Genomic DNA, 21,519 nt, shown 5'->3' with positions numbered 1-21,519 from the left:
TGTTAATTATTTAAGCGTTTTGGTGGTGGTCGTGGGGAGGTGTGGCAGAAATGAATGTACCAATCTTTTGTCTTCATGTTTTACTTGTGTGCTTTCTCCTCCCCTCCCGCAATTCTTCCCTGAAGTCTGAGCAACCCAGTCCTGCCAGTTCAAGCTCCAGCTCCAGCTCCAGTTTCACGCCGTCTCAGAACAGTCGACAACAAGGTACCGATAGAACGCACTTGACCGTAGCATGAAAGCCAGGCAGTGGAGCATGTGGCATTTCAAGGCTGCATTCCTTTACCTTTTATTGTGAGCGGTATCCAGTGGAGCGCTTTGGCTAGCACAGTGACTTTGCGCTGCACAGCAGAACTTCCTCTCCCCACGCAACCCCTAAATCTGTTCCGTGGGTTCCCTTCACCCAATCTGGATCAGATTGGAGGGTGCGCAGGAAGAGGGGGGGAAGGGGACCGGTCCATTGCACAAGCGGAAATCCTTTGTTGGGTGCCACCCTATATGTTCATCCTCTGGGGAGCTCAGGGCAGTGTATATCGTTCTATCTGCACCCCTACTTTTTCCTTGCAACAACCCTGCGAGGTACGTAGAGATGGCCGATATATTGATAAATGGTCTGAAACTGGGGTGGTGTTCAGATCACGATAGCGGTTTCAGATAATTTGAGTTGGAATAATAATAATAATAATAATAATAATAATAATAATAATAATAATAATAAAATTTTATTATTTATTCCCCGCCCATCTGGCTGGGTCCCCCCATCCACTCTGGGCGGCTTCCAACAAAACACTAAAATACAATAACCTATTAAACATTAAAAGCTTCCCTAAACAAGGCTGCCTTTAGTAGTTTGGTAGTTGTTTTTCTCTTTGACATCTGGGAGGGCGTTCCACAGGGCGGGCGCCACTACCGAGAAGGCCCTCTGCCTGGTTCCCTGTAACTTGGCTTCTCGCAGCGAGGGAACCGCCAGAAGGCCCTCGGCACTGGACCTCAGTGTCCGGGCAGAACAATGCATTGCACCAGCTCAAATAGCCTGCAGATGGAAAAGGCGGAGGCAGGCAGAGCCTGAGAAGGTTTCGGAAGAGCAAATTCTCAGACTGTCTGCCTGTGCCGTTGAAGGAGCCCCCCACCCTCCGGCTCGCATGAGCCAGAATGGTATCAGGGCTTGCTCAGCTGGGGGGGCGAGAGGCTTCCTGCCCCCCAGCCAAGCAGTTTAAGGAAGTCTCCACCCCAGTCGGAGCGGTAGGGGGGCTTGCTCAGTAGGGCTGGGCAATGTATCTCAGCTTCTTCTTCCTCCCTTAAGGTGGGGAAGAAGAAGCAGCCCATATACATTCCAGACGTGGCGATATATCACCATATTGTGGCATTTAGCTACTGATATATCACAGTGTTGAAGACCAGATATTGCCCAGCCCTAGAGGTTAGGTTAGTCTGAGATATACACACTGGATAACTCCATGTCCTTCATGGCTGAGCAGCAATTTGAATTTTGGCCTCCCCATTGCTTGGCTGACATGCTAGCCGCTACACAACACTGACTCACAAGTCAGTAATATTTTTCTCTTCATGTTTATTGTTTGTTTTCATTGTTCACTATGAAGGAATTTGGTTCCATTCAGCCATCTCCTTTTCTCTGGAAGTTTCCTAAACATTCATTTAGTTGGCTGTCTAACCCATTCATTCCATGGGCATGCTTGTAACAATGAATTCAAAATACCTAACCGCATAAACAAGAAGCTTATTGAGATCCTAAAATGAAATATCAGAATTAAGATGCATTTTGCATATTGCACTCCATTTGCAAGTGTCTCCCTATCGCATGAGCTTGGGGCTTTGCTAAGCTGATTTCCCATGATCTAGGCAAGGGGTAATCAACCTTTTTATGCCTACTGCCCACTAATGCATCTTTCTTGATGGTAAAATTTCCTTACCGCCCACTAGTGCTCGATGGAAGGAGGATTCAGCTTGTGCCGTAGAACCCCCTACCGCTCACCTGGAATCCTAAAATGCCCACTAGTGAGCGGTAGGGACCAGGCTGACCACCCCTGATCTAGGCTATCTTTTGGCCTCTGGCACACCCAAAGAAAAAAAGAAGCTCTGGTTCCTACTAACCATAGTTTAGAAGTATTTCCAAACCCTAAACTGTAGTTAATCTTAACTATGTTAACCATGGTTTGATGAAACAACGGTTCAGATTAACTGCTGTTTTTCAAGTTTGAATGGTACACTTGATCAAAAACAGAAATGATAGCTTCTGCCTAACTGGACATGGAGAGGGGGAAGGTTGCCTAGGCTCATTCGGTCATAATAAACCATGGTTTCTCATGTCATTTACACACAGCCAATAGATTTCTTTGGGAAAAACAGAAGCTCTTCTACTAACAACACCCAAAAGAGTTGTTGCTCTCTTGCTTTTGCAACCTTAAGATTACCAGTAAACATAAACCAATAAGACTTCTTTCAGCCACCAAAATTTAATTTTAAAAGACTACAACAGATTTCTTAGACTTTATTGACTTTGGCTTTGGAGTTAATCGCTATTCAGTTCTAAGAAAGTCAGAATTTATATCCGCCAGGAGACCCTGCCCTAAGCAGTGTACATGTAAATATCTGAGAGAGTTCCCATTGAGCTGTTTTTATTATAAATGGCACAATGTGTATTTTATTAACAAGCTGCTTTAAATGCAGGAAATATTAAAAGTGATATCCAATCCCTTTCCAAGAAACATTTAGCTCATTTTCTGTGGATTTGTAAGTTTCCTCAAATGTATATTTTTGTTTGTAACGGTTGTAAGAAGCCTAATCATACTACTTCCTTTGCTAGCAGGTCCCTGTTTAAAAGGGAGTATATCAAGATCTGTACATCTGTGCAGTGATACATTACAGTGTCACAAACAATTTCATCAGCATTGCCCCCATAAGTTTTGTAGACTGATATGGTGGTGTGATTGCCTCAAATCCCGGTGCTAGTTAGATTAAATTACCTTTAAAAACCAGATTTTTTATTTTTAAAAAAATCATGTCTATTTTTAAAAAGCAAAAATCTTGTTTCAAAACCATGACTATGATGGATGTCCATTGAGACAACTGGGGGGGGGGGGGAGAACAGGCTGGGTTTTTGTCTGTCTGTTTGTTTAGTATTAATATTAGACCAATATTGTAGCTGGGAACAGCATTCCCAGTGTCTTTTGCTTAGTTTACATCAGGAATGAAAGAACCCAACAAATAATATCCTTTTGGGTTAGAAACCTTTGAAACTGAATCTTGCCAATACAGAATGTTCTGTTTTCAAAGTTCAATATTAGTCGTTGAAAATACAGTCGTACCTTGGAAGCTGAACGCTTCGGCTCCCAAACAAATCGGCCACTATGTCCCATAATGAAATGCGTTAGTCTTCAAAGTTCTATAAGATCCTTGGATTTTACCGCTATGTTAGTCACTGGGTGAACTATTTATTTTCAGATTTTATATTTGAAAAATGTAAATCAACTCTTTCCACCTCTCCCCCCCCCCACCCAAGATGAACTCTCTTGGCAGCCAGCCTAGTCTCCTTTGGGAGGAAGGGTGAAACATAAATTTAATAAATAAAGAGCTACTGGAAAGTTTCTGTGGAGCATCTGGGAAATAATTCTAAGCAAGTGGAAACGCTAGCAGGATTAATATAAATACAACAGTATACAGTCGTACCTTGGATCCCGAACACTGCATATCCAAAAGTGAGTGTTCCGGTTTGCGAACATTCCTTGGAACCCGAACGCCTGATGGGGCTTCCGTGGCTTCTGATTGGCTGCGGGAGCTTCCTGAAGCCAATCAGAAGCCGCACTTTGGTTTCTGAACGTTTTGGAAGTCGAATAGACTTCCGGAACGGATTCCGTTCGACTTCCAAGGTACAACTGTAATTATGTTTGAGGCAATACGAAAAGGAGGGGAAATTGATTGGTTGGAATAGAAGATGTAGTAAAAATGGGAAACTTGAAGAAGGGAAGTCGATGTATTATTTTATTGGCGGGTGTTTATTTGTGGAAATTGTATGATTGAAAATTCTAATAAAAATAATTATAAAAAGAGCTACTGTTTTCAGATATGCTAAAGTCCATATTCTTTTGTATAACAACAACATAAAAATAATAAAAATTCAAAATTATGAGAACCTAGCTCTAAAACTTTTCTCACTCATGAAGCAGGCTCAGCATTTCTGTTCAGTTCCATGAAAAAGATAGGCCTCTGTTTCTGGGGCATAGACACACTTTATACATATGAAGGCTAGCAAAAGAGCTTGCTTGACCTGACATTGACCTTCGAATAAAGAAGACAGCTAAATCTAAGTAGATCAAAAACAGGCAGACAAAGAATGCTTTGGCCGGAACAAGTTGCAATCACAATGATTTATTAGACTATGACTTTCAATACACGGATTAACCTAACAAAATGTACTATTACTAGTAGTGTGTCTTAGATCTTGTCAGGTATAGGATGCCCAAATAATACTTTTGGGTTTTGTTTTGTTTTTTGTTTTTAATCTCTGTTCTGTTGTTCAGAAAGCCAACTTGCTTTACTTAACATTCCAAGACTAATTCTGCAAACACTTAAACATAAATCTCATTGTTGGCAGAAATAATCCTGTTTTAAGTCAACTGGTCTTTGAATAAATTTGCTTTTGTTTAAGCGCTTGCTGCATAAGCCCCCTTGCACATTATGTCTTTCCTTTAATGTCCAAGTCTTCATTGCCCTCGTCTTAAAAACTGTGTTAGGACTTGTTTTGTTGAAAAGCTGAACAATAGGCAGAGTTGAATGCAAACTCCCGCGGCTGATTTGTGTTGCCTTTTGTTTTTGTCCCCCAGGTCCTTTGAGGTCTATAATGAAAGATCTGCATTCTGATGATAATGAAGATGAATCTGACGAAGCAGACGAGAATGACAATGACTCTGAGATGGAGAGACCTGTAAATACTCATGGAGGAAGCAGGGGCCGCAGGTGAGGGTTGCAATAAAATAAATACATTCCAGACTATTTGAATGTGCCACGCTTGTGTCAAAGGCAGGGAACTCTGTTTTTAAATGCAGATAAAGGATAGGCTGAAACAAAAGTCCACGCGGGGAAACACAAAATGCAGAGAAATTATCTAAGAAACTGGGGGTGTTAGGAAGGGGGCAGAATCTGCCCATAGAAAAGAAGCAGAACACTTTTTTTACAACATAAGAATTATGGGGTGTGTGTTAATATTTTGAGTGGTGTTGTTGTTGTTTAGTTGTTTAGTCGTGTTCGACTCTTCATGACCCCATGGACCAGAGCATGCCAGGCACTCCTGTCTTCCACTGCCTCCCGCAGTTTGGGCAAACTCATGCTGGTAGCTTCGAGAACACTATCCAACCATCTCGTCCTCTGTCGTCCCCTTCTCCTTGTGCCCTCCATCTTTCCCAGCATCAGGGTCTTTTCCAGGGAGTCTTCTCTTCTCATGAGGTGGCCAAAGTATTGGAGCCTCAGCTTCAGGATCTGTCCTTCCAGTGAGCACTCAGGGCTGATTTCCTTAAGAATGGAGAGGTTGGATCTTCTTGCAGTCCATGGGACTCTCAAGAGTCTCCTCCAGCACCAGAATTCAAAAGCATCAATTCTTTGGTGATCAGCCTTCTTGATGGTCCAGCTCTCACTTCCATACATCACTACTGGGAAAACCATAGCTTTAACTACACGGACCTTTGTTGGCAAGGTGATGTCTCTGCTTTTGAAGATGCTGTCTAGGTTTGTCATTGCTTTCCTCCCAAGAAGCAGGCGTCTTTTAATTTCGTGACTGCTGTCACCATCTGCAGTGATCATGGAGCCCAAGAAAGTAAAACCTCTCACTGCCTCCATTTCTTCCCCTTCTATTTGCCAGGAGGTGATGGGACCAGTGGCCATGATCTTCATTTTTTTGATGTACTGCCTTTGATTACTGCCTTTCAAACATATGAAGTTGTAGGGAGGTTGGTTTTTATGACCCGGGGTGTGTGTGTGGCTTTTTGAATAAATGCTGTAGCATTGCATAGAACAGAGGCTCCCAAACTTATTTGGCCTACCACCCGCTTTTCAGGAGGGAAAAATACTCAGCGCCCGCCCCCCTTTGAAATCTACTTTCTTTAAGCGAAGGGGTGGGGCTGCTCGCTATTGGCCAAATAGGCAGGCAAGTTGCAGTTCACTTCCTGGGTCTGAGTGAACCCAAGCCCAGGGAATCCCCTCGCCTCCAGCGCGACATAAGCATCATTACACAGCAGATGAAACCAGTGCTATTTTTCTAGAAAAATCAGACTTTGCTTGTGTACTCAAAACATATTTTGCTGCACTGTGCAAAATATGAGCAAGCCAGGGCTGGACTGATATTACCCTTGCTGGTACCTTTCCCGGGAAAAGCAGAGGCTCACTATGTCAGGTTCCTATTGGAAGACCGGACAGACGCTAGAACATTAGCAGTGGAGAAGTATCGGTGGTTGCAAGAACCAATGATCCCTATATTCTGAACAAAATGCTTGTTTAACCTGGAGGTAGGCTGTCTGAATTGTGCATTGCTTTGTAACAATTTGTTGGGTCTCTGGACCATGATAAAGATTGATTGATTGATTTCTAGAAAAAGGGGTGCCGGAAGTCACCCTGAACGCCTCCCTTGTTCTCTTATAATGGCAATGGCGCCCACCTGAGAGGGGCAGAAGTTCCAGTGAGTTCCAGCTGGAAAAAAAAAACCTTGAATGAAACATGTATGAATGGTTTTCCAAAAATTTCTTCTCTCGTATGATATGTGAAGGCTTGTTAATAGGGAAGATGAAGTGAATGTATATTGAATTTTACAGATGTGTTTCAGGATGCTGTCAGGCTCCCAGCAGCATTCATCTGACACTCAAGCGTTCACAACATCTAGCTCCTTTTCACACAACATAGTCAGTCATATAGGCATGGTATTTCTCCTCAGCCTTGAGTAAAATGATGATTATCTTGCTTCTGAAATGGTGCTGTACTTTTGTGTCCTCCGATTACAATACGTGGAAGAGACATGGGAGCTGTGTTGAAAGGGACATGGCATTCTGTCTTCTTCAGTGTCCGTGTGTGTCCATACAAGTGACAACATCTAAACTGCGAAGAAAATAGACCTTCCTCCAACCCTGTATGTTGGTTTCATTTTGAGATACATATTGAAAAGCTATGAGCCTTCTGCCTGTATGATTAGATGAGGGCATTTGAGAGGGGTAATAAGGTGCCCTATAATCAGTGCTGAGCTGTATTATAGGGTCGAGTAAAAGGAGCTGAAGCTACTCTAAGGACTTTTTTGTGTATGTGAGGTATAATTATGCTTAATAAAATAAAGAATTTTAAGTGGAGGAAAAGTTGAAGAAGTGCCTGTCTTCTGTTTTGAGATATGCTACTCTCTTAATGAGTACGTCATGTTTGTCTTCTTGTTAGTCAGGCCTCAACTCTCAACGTGTGTGTGTGTGTGTGTAGTTTATTGGACCATAGCATTACAACTTCCAACATTAGCTTGAAAGCAAGAATGCCTGCCTACTGCTCTTGGTTGAGAATTCGAGAAATCAGATGGATGCCATGGTGGGTTAGTACAAACCCATATAGATTTTGACGAAAATACATTTAAATAGGAATACCCAGGGTGAAGAAGTAACAGAGGAACCAGGAAGCAGGACTCGCCTGGGGAAAGGGGGTGTTCGTTTCTGACCTGTGAAAATTCAGGCTTGGAATATCAAGAACTTGCAAGTAATTACAACTTGTATACAAGGCAACATTTAGAATTTCAAGCAAGTTGGAAAATTCTGAGCGGCTGTTATTTTTTAGATTTGCTATTGGGGTGCTGTATGTTCTGCTCCAAAATAGGTGGGGAACCCTTTTTCCCAGAAGTTGATATCCTGATCAAAGTGTATTTTATGCTGCTGCTGCTTCTTCTTCTTCTTCTTCTTCTTCTTCTTCTTCTTCTTCTTCTTCTTCTTCTTCTTCTAGTTGTTTGGTACTGGTGGCCACATTGCATCACATGTTAATAGTTCACCTTGACTATCAGAAGCAGTTTTAGCTATGTATAATTAAGATACCATTTCAAGAAAACTGCAGCTGAATATTGCAGTTTTGCAGACTTTTTATTCAGAATGTGTTCACAAACAGAAAAGAGTTGGGTTCACCTTTGGGATCATCAAGTTATTGAAAGTTGGAAAGCATCGATCTTAATTGGGTTTCTCTTATTTGGGCTCTTATTTGGGCTTATCTCTTACTTGGGCTTTTTGTTCCTAATCTGTTAACATTGCTGCCACTTATTTTTCAACTTCTCCCACAAACTTGCTTTTTGAAAGCCAATTGTTAGGGCTGTGATGTCAGTTATAAGCCATGGAAAATTTCCTTTATGTGGCACATCTTAATAAATTTATTATTCCTTTCCCTTTCCCTTCTCAGGGTTAGTCTGAGCGATGGAAGCGACAGCGACAGCAGTTCAGCATCTTCACCCCTCCGCCACGAACCCCCACCTTTATTAAAAACCAACAATAACCAGGTACTGTTTTGTGGCATGACTGCTGCAGCCACAATCACTTTATTTTCCCAGTGGATATTTTCTCTCTTGTCCTTCTGCTTTGGGAGCCATTTGGTCAGTGTAAAACAGAGAAAGTGTCCTGTGTGACAAAAACAGAGAGAAACTATTACTTCTGTCTTATACATCATGGGTGTGGGTGCTTAAGCAGAGATTCCTGCATTTCCCAACCTTGGGCCTCCAGCTGTTTTTGAACTACAATTCCCATCATCCCTGACCACTGGTCTTGCTAGCTAGGGATGATGGGAGTTGTAGGCCAAAAACATCTGGAGGCCCAAGGTTGGGAAACACTGGACTAGATGGTCCTTTGGTCCCTTCCCACTCAACGATTCTGTGACAAATGCTTGGTAATATTATTGAAACATATACGAGAAGGTGTGCAGCAGCTTTCCCCCTCTAATGATGACTGTTAATTTGGTGAAGAGTTAAACACTAGCACTGTGGTCATACGAACAACCTTCAGAAATTTGCTGCGATGCAATTATTGTACAAATCGTTAATAATAAAACTGCTTGTAAAGTTCTGCATACGGCTACCATGAATTCTGACCAAGCTAAAGGTAAAGGGACCCCTGACCATTAGGTCCAGTCATGACCGACTCTGAGGTTGCGCGCTCATCTCGCTTTATTGGCCAAGGGAGCCGGCGTACAGCTTCCATGTCATGTGGCCAGCATGACTAAGCTGCTTCTGGCGAACCACAGCAGTGCACGGAAACGCCGTTTACCTTCGCGCTGGAGTGGTACCTATTTATCTACTTGCACTTTGAGGTGTTTTCGAACTGCTAGGTTGGCAGGAGCAGGGACCGAGCAACAGGAGCTCACCCCGTCGCGGGGATTCGAACCGCCGACCTTCTGATCGGCAAGTCCTAGGCTCTGTGGTTTAACCCACAGTGCCAGCCACGTCCCTCTGACCAAGCTATAAAAACATAAAAGAATCACCAACTGTGATGATCCCTGGGATGTGCATGTGGTCAAGAGCTTTAAAATATGTACATATTCACTTCATATAATTCTGCTTCTAACTGGCCTTTGAGAATAGAAAATGTTGAGTTAGGTGTAGGGCTTTTGCTTCCAGTTGTATCATTTGAACAGTGCAAGTGAACTCTAAATAGCCCCCCCCCCTCGTATGCTATCTGCTTGAAGAGGGCGTCATGCTTCGAAGGAACACCAGGCTTTAATTATTTTATTTTATTTATTAAACTTAAATACTTCCCTTCATCCTAAGAACTCAGAGCGGTTCACAGAAAAAATATGTAGGTTAGATAATTTGGCTGCTGAACATCCTTAAACCATTGAGATAATTGGTTGTGGAATTTCTAGTGATCCTCAGTCCTAGCCCTATGATGCCCTTAAATATTTACTCTTATTTTCTAGATTCTAGAAGTGAAGAGTCCTATAAAGCAGAGTAAATCTGATAAACAGATTAAGAATGGCGATTGTGATAAGGTAAATGAAAAGAAACAGTATTTGAATCATGTTTCATAATCTTTCTCAAATCTGTAAAAAGTATTGGATCTTTCAGTATATAAGAAACACTGGTTGGCACATGCCTTAATGAAGTGTTTTTTGGTTACTCAATATTTTAGTATCCCTATATTGCACAGTTTATTCTACATTTTAATTACTTATTATGTATATATTGTTCTCTTAAATGAAGTGAAGTCGAATAGTTCAATTTCAGGCCCAGTTCAAGGTACAGGTAATCTTATACACCCTAAAAGGCTTAGAATCCAAATATGTGAAGGAGCATCTTTTTCCACACCAGAGTGCCTGCATTTGCCCAACACACCAGAAGTATGCTATGTAACAACAAAAGAAAGGGGGTGTTTGGCCGTAGCACTGTGGTTCTGGAATGCAATGCGCTTCCTAAGAGGTACACCTTACAATTTGTTCGCAACAGTTTAAGATGAGTTTTAATTTGCCCATATCCTGCTGAGGTTTTTTTAGCAGTTAGCTACATATTATTGTTAGTATCATGGTTTTATTGTAGATCACTGTGTTTTATGACATATTTAATTCATTTGCAACTTGCGCACATTTAACTTGTGTCGTCGTAGTTTTACGCTCTTGGCAACAAGCCAAATGAAAATGCATAAATCTAATGTATGTGAGGTGGAGAGCTTAAATGCTCTTTGCTTTGCTCGCCAGAGTCCAGTGAGCAAGTTGTTGAACTTAAAAATTCTCCACCTTGTAGAGCTGGCTGGCAAAGCCCACTCTTGGGGGGGAAAGCACCATCTTGGAAAAAGCAGGGATAATCACACAAGGGTGGTTCTGAGCTTGTTCTGACTATACACAAAGTTGTGAGTCGGCTGTATTTCCATTGCTTTGGTGTCCTGGAATATAAATATTTGTCTATACAACAGAATACAAATGTGTTTTTTTAAATAATAAAACGTTCGTTTTTTGTTTGTTTTTGAATGGTTTATTTCCAGGCATATCTTGATGAACTAGTTGAGCTTCACAGAAGGTTAATGACACTAAGGGAAAGACATGTACTGCAACAGGTGAGAGGTCTACTTTCTGTGCTAAGCATGTTGTTGTTTAGTCGTGTCCGACTCTTCGTGACCCAATGGACCAGAGCACGCCAGGCACTCCTGTCTTCGTGCTAAGCATAGTACTTTTCAAAGTTGAGAACACAGCTCTGATCTTCTAGTAGAATTTGATAATCCGTCCGCCTACATCTTAACAATTGTGACATATGTGCTGAGAAAGTAGCATGTTGCAAGATTTTCAAACTACAAGCCCTGTTTTCTGCTGAAAAAAAACCACCATGCCTTCTTGAGGGATATTTCTTTAAGTGTTCCTGGCGATGGCAAACTTCAACAGATTTGTAACACTGAATTCAGTCTTCTGTCTTTTTCAACTATACTTGAGTTTGCATGTTGCAGCTTTGAATGTGTTAGCCGTTCAGTATCAAAACTACTGAGACTTGTGTGTTACCACGGAAGATTCAAGTGCAGGAACTTTTGAGCCTTGAGTGATAACTAGCTAAGTCATATTCTGAGCAGACCTGTTGAAATCAATGGACTTTAAGTAGCTTAAGTCCACTGATTCCGGAGTGCGTATGTTGAATGTAATTCAGTTGGATATCGCCCCACATAATTTCAGGTGTTTTTATTTAAAAAATTAATAATTATACTAGTATTCAATTCAGTTGCATCAAATATTTCTTTTTGTAATGAAATTTACTCTTTGTAATCAAGAACTGGTTCCCCAGAAGTTTGGAGATTCGTGTGCATGTATGCACACACCTCTGTGCACGCCATTTCTGATCTCCCCAAATGTGTCTTAATTGTGGGTTTTACTGGCCAAAAAAACAAAGCAAAAAAATGACTGGTAATGAACTGATTTGTGTATTTTGCTAGCAAGAATTTCTATCTTTATATACAGTTGCAATTTGTAAATTAAGCTTGTAGCATGTATTTTGTACTCTGAATAAGAAAAAAAGCAATCTTCTTTTTATGTTTCGTTTACAAAGAGTCAGTTGTTAAGAGATTATTTTGCAGTGAAGTCCCCCCCCCACTCCAATTTAGTACTATTCCACACATTATAAAGTAACATACCCAGGTTCGCTCGGCAGGGAGCCACAAGCAATCCGAACTCCCAACAAATGACGGTGCATGATCAGTTTGTTTTCAGACACTAGTTTATCACATTCACAGTTTACATTTCTTTTAGATGTAGATCTTATGTGTGTCAAAAAAAAAAAATGTAGTGTGTTAAGTGGCTTATATTCTGTTTAGGAACCTGCATTTCATACTGAGCATATAAATCACCGTATTTTTCGCACCTTTTTCCTCCTAAAAAGTAAGGGGAAATGTGAGTGCATCTTATGGAGTGAATGGGGCTGCGCAGCGCCCCTTCAGCGAAGCGGTAGGAGGAACGGAGCCCCTTCTGTTCCTCCTCCCGCTTCGCTGAAGGGGCGCTGCGCAGTTCTCCCTCTCTGCTCAGTGATTCCGCTTGCTGTCCTGGCTTCTGCCTTAGCTGCGCGCAGCTTCTTTGGGCAGGGGGAGCCTTCATCCCGCTGCCCTGAAGAGGCTTGGCGCGGTTATCCCAGAAGGCAGAACAGCCAGAGGCTATCCCAGAAGCCAGATCCCTCTTGCTGTTCTGGGATTCTGGGATTCAGAATATTTTTTTTCTTGTTTTCCTCCTCCCAAAACTAGGTACGCCTTATGGTCTGGTGCGCCTTATGGGGCAAAAAAATACGGTAATTGTTCAACAGTGCCTTTCATTTGAAACTATGGCTGTCAGTGGATCAGTCCTAAGGGAAATAAAATCAAGGATCCCTACTTATTCACCAGGATGTCACAGTAAAGCTGTATTAACGGTCATGATACATAAAGTGTGGATTTTAATCCCTAACTACTGAAAGCCCGTAGATGGTCCCAGCAGAATAGTTTGCTGTTGAATCTGTGTGCAGCAGAGTGGGATCCAATCCTGTCTGGGATCTTAGCTCACTGGGTGGCCCTGGGCACTCTTAGCCAAACATTTCATTAGCAGGCTGTAAAGATTAAAATAAGAGTTTGTTTGGGGTTCTTTGTAGCCGTTTTTAAAACCTTTACCATAACACAAGAAATGAACTGCAATGCATAACAATAAATAATAGCTTTTAAGGTAGTCTTTTTGGACAGGGAGAATTCCAAATCCTTTCAAACCTTTCTTAAAGGTTAAAATGAAATATTTGCCATTAGCTAAAGCCCAGCCCTTCAAGCAGACATTCTTCCCCAAAGGCATTTCAATTGCTGCAGCATGATAGATGGCAATGAAATTGATGGAGAATGACTGTGTGTAAACAACTGTACATTAAAACAATGTAGAGCACACTTCGTCAAGAACAAATAAAACTTCCTAGGTTCTTGCATCCTGGGTCTAAGTTTAAAGTATTTTAATGTTCTGTTTTTCAACTCTGGTAATCTGAAATCTTGACAGTTATAATCTTAAGTCTTCCCCCCCCCCCAAGTGTTTTTCAATAGATTAAGAACATGAGTGCTGATATTAAAAGCATTAACCTGAATCGCCTTGGCAGGCGGTCAAGAATTCCCCTAAAGCTTTCTTGGGTATATCTTGATGTATTCTGTGCCTCCATTAAAACTGAGGGGGTTCATCTCACTCAGATGCACCAGGTGGCTTTGACACTGTAGCTGCATTTCTCAGAGGCCCGGATGAAGAATCGGGTTCAAATGTTCATGTTGCTCTTAGCTGGAGCTTAGAAAGTGTAGATAGCGATCAACAAATGAGATTTTATTTCTTGTTACTTTTAAGAGCACTGCATTGCTTTAAAATGCATCTGTTAACACTTCCTAACTGCTTTTGAATTCCTGAAATTTATTATCATGGGAGTTAATGGAAGGCCCCCTTTTTGGCACAGTATCACAGGGAAGCATATCAAATATAGTTCTGTTGGGGGCGGGGGGATGCTTCTGCAAGTTTTTCTGAAATTCTTCATGAACTGCTCGACACGGGGCTAAGTGAAACATACATTAAGAATACATTTTTAACTCTTGGAAAGATAACACAGGCTATTTCCCTGTTAGCCATTGAGTGTTGTGTCAAAAGTTGTCATACATGCCAGGGCTGTCAGAGGGAACAGGTGGCTGTTTTCAGCTGACTTGTTGCAATGCAGACCGTATTTTTCGCTCCATAAGGCGCATCGGACCATAAGGCACACCATAGTTTTTAGAGGGGGAAATCAAGGGGGAAAAAATAATTTCCCCCAGCCCCAAAGAGCAGCGGACAGGCTGCGCACAGCCTGTCTGCTTCTTCCAGAGCTTCTCGGGGCTGCCGGGGGAAGCCCGGGTTCCCCCCCCCCCGGCCCCAAAGAGCAAAGAAGCCAAGACAGCAAGCGGGGTGGATCGCGCTCGCTGCCTTGGCTTCTTTAGCCTTGCGCAGCCTCCCCCGGCTGGAGATGCTGCGCAAGGCTATGGCAATTCCCCCACCTCCCACAAAAGCCCACAGGAGCCGCACCCTTTAAGGAGCGCGCGGCTCCTGCGGGCTTTTCTACAAGGAGGGAGAAGGGACTGACTGGCCTCCACACCTGCCCGCCTCCTGTCCCCCCAAAACAGTACTTCTGTCTTGTCAGGATTCAACCTCAATCTGTTAGCCGCCATCCATCCTCCAACCATCTCCAGACACTCACACAGGACCTTCACCACCTTCACTGGTTCTGATTTGAAAGAGAGGTAGAGCTGGGTATCATCTGCATACTGATGAACACCCAGTCCAAACCCCCTGATGATCTCTCCCAGCGGCTGCATGTAGATGTTGAAAAGCATGGGGGAGAGAACAGAACCCTGAGGCACCCCACAAGTGAGAGCCCAGGGGTCTGAACACTCACCCCCCCCCCACTTTCTGAACACGGCCCAGGAGGAAGGAGCAGAACCACTGTAGGACAGTGCCCCCAGCTCCCAGCCCCTCAAGAAGGATGTTATGGTCGATGGTATCAAACGCCGCTGAGAGATCCAGCAGAACTAGAAAACAGCTCTCACCTTTGTCCCTAGCCCGCCAGAGATCATCAACCAGTGTGACCAAGGCAGTTTCAGTCCCATGATGAGGCCTGAATCCCGACTGGAAGGACTCCAAATGGTCCGCTTCTTCCAGGCGTGCCTGGAGTTGTTCAGCAACCACTCGCTCAATCACCTTGCCCAAGAATTCAAGATTTGAGACTGGGCGATAATTGGCCATCGTGGCCGCATCTAAAGATGTTTTTTTAAGAAGCGGTTTAATAACTGCCTCTTTCAGCGGGTCTGGGAAGGCTCCCTCATGGAGGGAAGCATTCACCATCCCACAGAGCCCATCACCCAGCCCTTCCCGGCTAGCTTTTATAAGCCAGGATGGGCAAGGATCAAGGAGACAGGTGGTTGGTTTCACTCGTCCAAGCAGCCTGTCCACATCCTCAGAGGTAACTATGACCGAAAGATGCTTTTCCTTTGATTATATTGATCCATTTCTCATGTCACTGGCTTCAGGGCTGCATCTTATAGGTAATACGCAATCCGTGCAGATACTTCCTATTAACTTAATTTTGAAATAAGAAACTTCCTTTCTACTTAAGACAGGAAAACTCCATCTGCTGAAATAATTCAAAATGTGGCAGGGACACAAGGCAGAGCTTCAGCTCAACTTTTATAATGTAACTCAACAGACCTGGCAATTTGATGCAGTAATGGGAGTTAATGTTGCAGTCCGAATGGATTTTCTTGGTCAACTGTAAACGAGCAACAGATTGAATGTTGGCTTTTGAAATAAAGCAAAAGTGAACTTTGGATAGTTCAGCTCATAGGAGAGGAAGTCAAAGGCAAACCTAAAGTACGTAGGTTGCAGATGTCTGTAGGAAGAAGAGGGATCCATTTCTTGCCGTACAATGATGTCTGTAAAATGCAGACAGCTACATTCCCTGCCCCAAAACTAACTAGACTGCTATAAATGTATGTTGATTGTAAAACAAGCATACATTAGCAGTTGCCTGAGCTCTCTGACAGAGTGCATGCTTTGCAAAATTCAGGCCCTCCAAACTCCAATTAAAAAGGATTTCAGGTAATTAATAGGGCTGGGCTGAAGGAAACCTCTGGATGAGATGCTGGAATACAGTCAGAGCAGACTGTTCTGTGCCAGAGTTACCAATGGTTCTACAGAAGGCACTTTCATGCATTCATATTGGCAATCCCCAGGAAGGCAGATAGGAAAACATCATTCTATAGTTTTATTTTGTAAAAACTAATACACCGCTTGATTGTAAATGACCTAAAACTGTTTTACAAAAGATAGGATCACTTGTTTTAATCAGTTATTTTAAGGATGCAGTTTTTACTTTTACTGTTTTCCCGCCGCCGCCACTGCTTAGATGACACATACAGAAATATTACACATAGTTTAATGGCTTTTAAGTTATTCCACGACAGTACAAGGAACGCGCACAAACAATAGACGTGAAAGAAAACTGATCCACAAAGCCCGTCAATTCACAATGCCATTTTTGCAAAATCAGAAGATAAACCAATAGGGATGTCAGCCAAAAAAGTTTCTAACGAAGGAGTTCATTCTGCAAGAGCTTGACTGGGGAGCGGAAAGGAGTTCCTTTGTCTTTCTAAAATGTTGTAATGCATGGTGGAGTCTCTGGAAGTGGATCTTGCCCAAAGATCTTGCAGGATATTTAGAAGGTGTTTTTGCATGGCAAAACTCCCTTAACGAGAAGGCAAGAGTGGTGGACCTGGTACCTTCTGAATGTTGCTCCAGCTACCACCATCCCTGACCACTGGCCATACTGTATGCCTCTGGTGGGACTTGGAATCCAGTAACATGGGGTTTCCCAAACTTGGGTCTCCAGCTGTTTTTGGACTACAATTCCCATCATCCCTGACCACTGGTCCTGCTACCTAGGGTTTGGTGGGAGTTGTAGTCCAAAAACAGTTGGAGACAAAAGTTTGGGAAACCCTGCAATTATATGTGGAAACGGCACAGGTTCTCCACCCCTTTCTGTGAAAGGAACAGAATTTTCAATTTAAACGTAACATATCTCTCTCTCTCTCTCTCTCTCTCTCTCTCTCTCTCTCTCTCTCTCTCTTTTTAACGACAGATTGTAAACCTCATAGAAGAAACGGGACATTTTCATATCACAAACACAACCTTTGACTTTGACCTTTGCTCCCTGGACAAAACCACAGTTAGGAAGTTACAGAGTTACCTGGAAACGGCTGGAGCATCCTGAGCACACAGCAGCTGGCTGCATCAAAAACTGTGCTCTCTCTTTTTTAAAAAAAGAAATAAAACATTCAGAGTGATGCAACCAAAATGGCAGCAAACAAACGGAACCAACCAACTCTCTTCAGCTTTATTATTTTGTTTAAAGCCAGTCGTCATCTCTTGATTAAGGAGAAGAAATGTGACAAGCCTCAGAGGATTTGCTCTTCTCAACAAGGAAACGCTCTGGAAGAGTTAGCCTGGATAGCCTTGAAAAAAAAAACACTTAATGAATGTGTATGATATCATGTATCTCTCTATGTGGTGTTCCAGGCCACAAGATGAATGCATGTTCAACACACTGCCTTATTACATAACTGATCTATTTATTATTGCATACGCATATTCTGAAGTCCTTGAGGGAAGGACTCTACCAGATGTTACAAGTCCTTGTGTCCTGTGTATTCTCTCCTTTGATCCAGCGCCACCGCTATCAAAAGCCTTCTGACCTTGCGCTTGTTTGGACGCCACTTTTTCCTGACTTTTGGGTATTCCCTTGACCAGTTTGAAAGCCCCGTCGTCTTGTTTCCGTTTCCGCAGTCCCCCAAAACGAGATGCCAAGTTGGGGAGCGAGGGTGGCAAAAAAAAAGTCTCTCCTTATTTTACTGTTCAGTCTGCAGTAGCAGAATCCACCCCCCCCATCAGCTGCCCTTGTGTGTTGACCTCGGACCACAGTAGAAAATGCGCCAAATAGAACCACGATTTGCTTTCTAGCCTTAGTCAATAAACCGGTAGGACGTTCATTAAAAGGAAAGAAGTGTTACTGTATACTATCCTAAAACCCAGCATTTTTTCCACCAACATCTTTGTGTATGTTTTAATGTGTTATTAGATACCATAAAAGTGGAAGCACTCTAGAAGTTTGCCATAAAAAAGAGAGAGAGAATTAGTCCCGTTTTCTATGGAAATGTTGTAGAAAGTCCTTAATTTGGAGCTATTTATTACTTAGGAGTTCCAGCACTCAACTGCCCAGGTGTGCAGTCCATTCTTTTTGTTACTAAAAATAGAGGCATAAATTTGGTTTTTTGTTCATTCAGTATATTATAATCTGTTTACTTTAGATTTCGGTTTTGGCTCTTTTTCTACCCGATCAATTAAAACATTTTCATTTAGGCCGTTAGACAATGACAGGATGGGAAACTTTCAAAATTTCAGTACTTGTTAAGTAACGTTCATTGATCGTAGGGCTGTCAACCCAATAAAAAAAAAAATAGTTGATTAATCATGTTAATTTTAATTGATTAATCAATTACACCTGCAGAAGTTTGCATGTGAATAAACAATACTTCTGAAGATAGAAGTCTACTTTCCTTATTTTTAGAAGATTCATGCATATATCGCAGTAGGCATCATCTTAGAAGATACATTTCCTTCTGTATTAAAAAGAAGAGGGGGGTGCCTTTTCTAAGACGGCACCTGTCATCCGCAGTTTTTGTAAGTACTTGTATTAAATATATATTTTTCAAAAAAAATAATCTGCTGTGCAGTTAAGGGAAAACATTTTCAGTTGGCTAATAGTGCATCCTATGGTTGGTTGGTTGGTTGGTTGGTTGTTTGGTTGGTGGGGAAAGCAGAAGAACTGCCACTTCCTAATGCCTGCCAGACTTGCACCAGCCAGGGCAGAAGGTAGGCAGCAGGCCGCCCCTCCCACGAGTGGAGTAGGAAAGCTGAAAATAATGCCAATATATTTCACACCTGGCAACCGATGCGCCCGCCCCTTGGGTTTCAGAAGGTACATGGGTATACGAAGCTAAAAAGCCTGGGACGCATATTTCCACGGCCCTCTGGAGAGTGTGGTGGCTCATTTGTTTAACATATTGCAGTAGACTTGATTCTACCCAAACCTCCTGATGTATATTTTGCCCTAGAAGGCTTAGTTTGGTCCAAATCAAGTTTACACTTCCAGAGTTAACGCTAAATACGTGACTTCTGGTAGGCGAGTTACCATGCTCTCTAGAGGGCCGTGAAAATTGGTGTCCCGGGCTTTTTAGACTCGTCTACCCATGTACCTTCTGAAACCCAAAGGGTACATTGGTTGCCCGATGTGATTTTTTTCTACCCAGCTCTGCTACTCCTTTCCCCTCCCCTCCCCTTGGTTTCGATAGCAGGGAAAATGAGATGCCAGCTCCAGGGCTGATGTGCTTTCCCTCCCTCCCTGGGGTCATGTCAGTGGAACAGGTGAGCTTCGGATCTGGCAGATCCACAATTTCCCCCTTTTTATCCCCAGTTGCTGCAATAAGGAGGCCTCCAACGGCAAACCTCCTTCTCCACCTTCAGACCTCCCACTCCGCTGGCAGAGAGCGGAGGTCCCCAACATTCAAAGGACCCTCTGTCACCCTCTTCAGGAGCTTAGGATTGCTCCCTAAAAGGTTCTGAATTGGCTGAACACATTCAGTGCTGTTTTTCTAGAAAAAGAGGTGCCGGAACTCACCATAAACACCTCCCTTGTTCTCTTCGAATGCTAGTGGCACCCACCAGAACTGAGTTCCAGCTGAAAAAAAACATATATCCCTGACCACCCTAACTTCCAGAAATATTTCTTTTTGTTTAAAAATATTACTTTCATTGAACTAATCAGAAACCCTTTACAAAACAGGAAGCTGGGGAGGAGACACTTAACTGGAAGAAGCCATTCAAGTTAGGATTTCGGTTTTTACCCTCATATGAAAGATGTTGCTTAAGAAATACTTTTGGGTCCAAAGGATCTGTCAGCCTTAAAAAAAAGCAAAAAAAAAAAAAGAAAAAAGCCTGTATTTGAGAAGCCACCATATTCCCAGTGTCTGTCTGTTTGCCAGCTGCCAGCTATTGCCACAGAGTCAACCTGTAGAAGCATCTGTGAGTTTCATCGTTCCATGCGCAGGGTTTTGTGCATTAGTGTAAAAACTAGGTTCCTACTTTAGGGGTATTTTTTCATAATCAAATGGGAATTCTTAACTCTGTTTCTTTAAGTCCAAAGAAATTGTTTCCTTTTTTTTTTTCTTCCTTTTTTTGTATGTGTGTTTGTTTGGGTGGGTGTTCTTGTTTTTTAAATTAAAATGTTGTTTGACCATAATCTATGGAAAGTCTTTCTCAGGCTTCCAAAAGAACAAGTGTACTTTTTCTTCAGTAATGTTATGACTCTTATTGATGATTGGCATGAAACATACTTGAAGCGTTACGTTCTTTTTTAAGTCCACATGTTAATTAATGTGCAATTGTTGGAGGGGGAGGTTTTTGAAATCTCTTGACATGAAGCATATGATGTGATGTTGGAGTGTGGAGGGGGTGTCTGAGTGGGGTATTTTTTACACTTTTGTTAACATTTTTATATGAAACGTTTGAAAAGGCTATCTTTCACTTTTTTTAATAGTGCACATTTGACATGTTTCATTTCAGTTGAACACACAAAAAAAGTGTGTGCTTTTTTTTTGGTCCATTTTGACTTTTCTAACTAAATTTTGTGGCAAAAACTCTTTAAGAGCTTGTTGGAAGGAGCACAGGCCCGCATAACTTTGAGTATATATTGGACAAATCACTTTTTATTTTGTTTTTGTTTTTTATAAAAACCTGGCAAAATAAGTCATTGGAGCCACAAAAATAGTAGCTGGTGTACAGAATTTGTGGGGGTGGAGGGGTTAACTATGTAAAGGGAATATTACTGCAATTACAGTAGACTCTTAACTCTGACTTGCATGTAGTTCATCAGTCACCCTTATAAAATGTTAGTTCTCTAGTTTGGTGAGAATGAGGATGGAATAAACACATTTCAGCTGCATTTGTGTGTTGAAAGTGAAGAGTGTTTTCCACAAAATTCTGGTAGAATAAAAGCTGGTAAGTGGTGTCCTTTTTGGAAAAAAAAATTACTTAGTTATTTTGTATGCTGAAACAAAATAAATCCTTTTTCAATTAATTTCAAATAGTCACATTTATCTAACCGGAACCCAGTCTCTTGGCAATGTGGGGAATTCATATTTTAAGGATGGTTAAAATGCTGCAGCATAAACTTACTAACTTTACAGCAGCTTTGTTCCCCTTTCAGTGCAAGAACACTGAACATTTAGCCCTGAGCAGTGTCAGATTTAGAGCAATATGGAAGGTTCACGTGCACAGGGCACAGAGCTGAGGGGGCACAAAATAATATCGAGAAGATCCAGTGGGGTTTTTTTCTGCCAGTACTCAACAGTACACAGTACAGTCATACCTCGTGTTGCGTTTGCTTCAGGTTGAGCGTTTTCAGGTTGCGTCCCGTGGTGACCCAGA

The 21,519-nt window shown here is 42.2% G+C and overlaps 1 protein-coding gene across 7 annotated transcripts in view; it reads left to right on the top strand.

The window, feature by feature from the left end:
• The window catches only part of MLLT3 (MLLT3 super elongation complex subunit), a 146,398-nt gene extending 125,229 nt beyond the window's left edge, over window positions 1-21,169 (top strand). For all 7 annotated transcript variants that reach the window (XM_079959448.1, XM_079959446.1, XM_079959447.1 and 4 more), the window contains 6 exons: window positions 126-204; window positions 4,839-4,971; window positions 8,413-8,509; window positions 9,919-9,990; window positions 10,977-11,048; window positions 17,117-21,169. In XM_079959448.1, the coding sequence (XP_079815574.1) occupies window positions 126-204; window positions 4,839-4,971; window positions 8,413-8,509; window positions 9,919-9,990; window positions 10,977-11,048; window positions 17,117-17,248 (585 nt within the window). In that variant the 3' untranslated portion in view covers window positions 17,249-21,169. The remainder of the gene's footprint in view (window positions 1-125; window positions 205-4,838; window positions 4,972-8,412; window positions 8,510-9,918; window positions 9,991-10,976; window positions 11,049-17,116) is intronic.
• The last annotated feature ends 350 nt before the right edge of the window (window positions 21,170-21,519 follow it).

Source organism: Podarcis cretensis (genome assembly GCF_951804945.1).
Source record: "Podarcis cretensis genome assembly, chromosome: 17".
Lineage (NCBI taxonomy): Eukaryota > Metazoa > Chordata > Lepidosauria > Squamata > Lacertidae > Podarcis > Podarcis cretensis.
The sequence above is the reverse complement of the archived record's forward strand: the minus strand, read 5'-3'. Positions and strand labels throughout refer to the sequence as shown.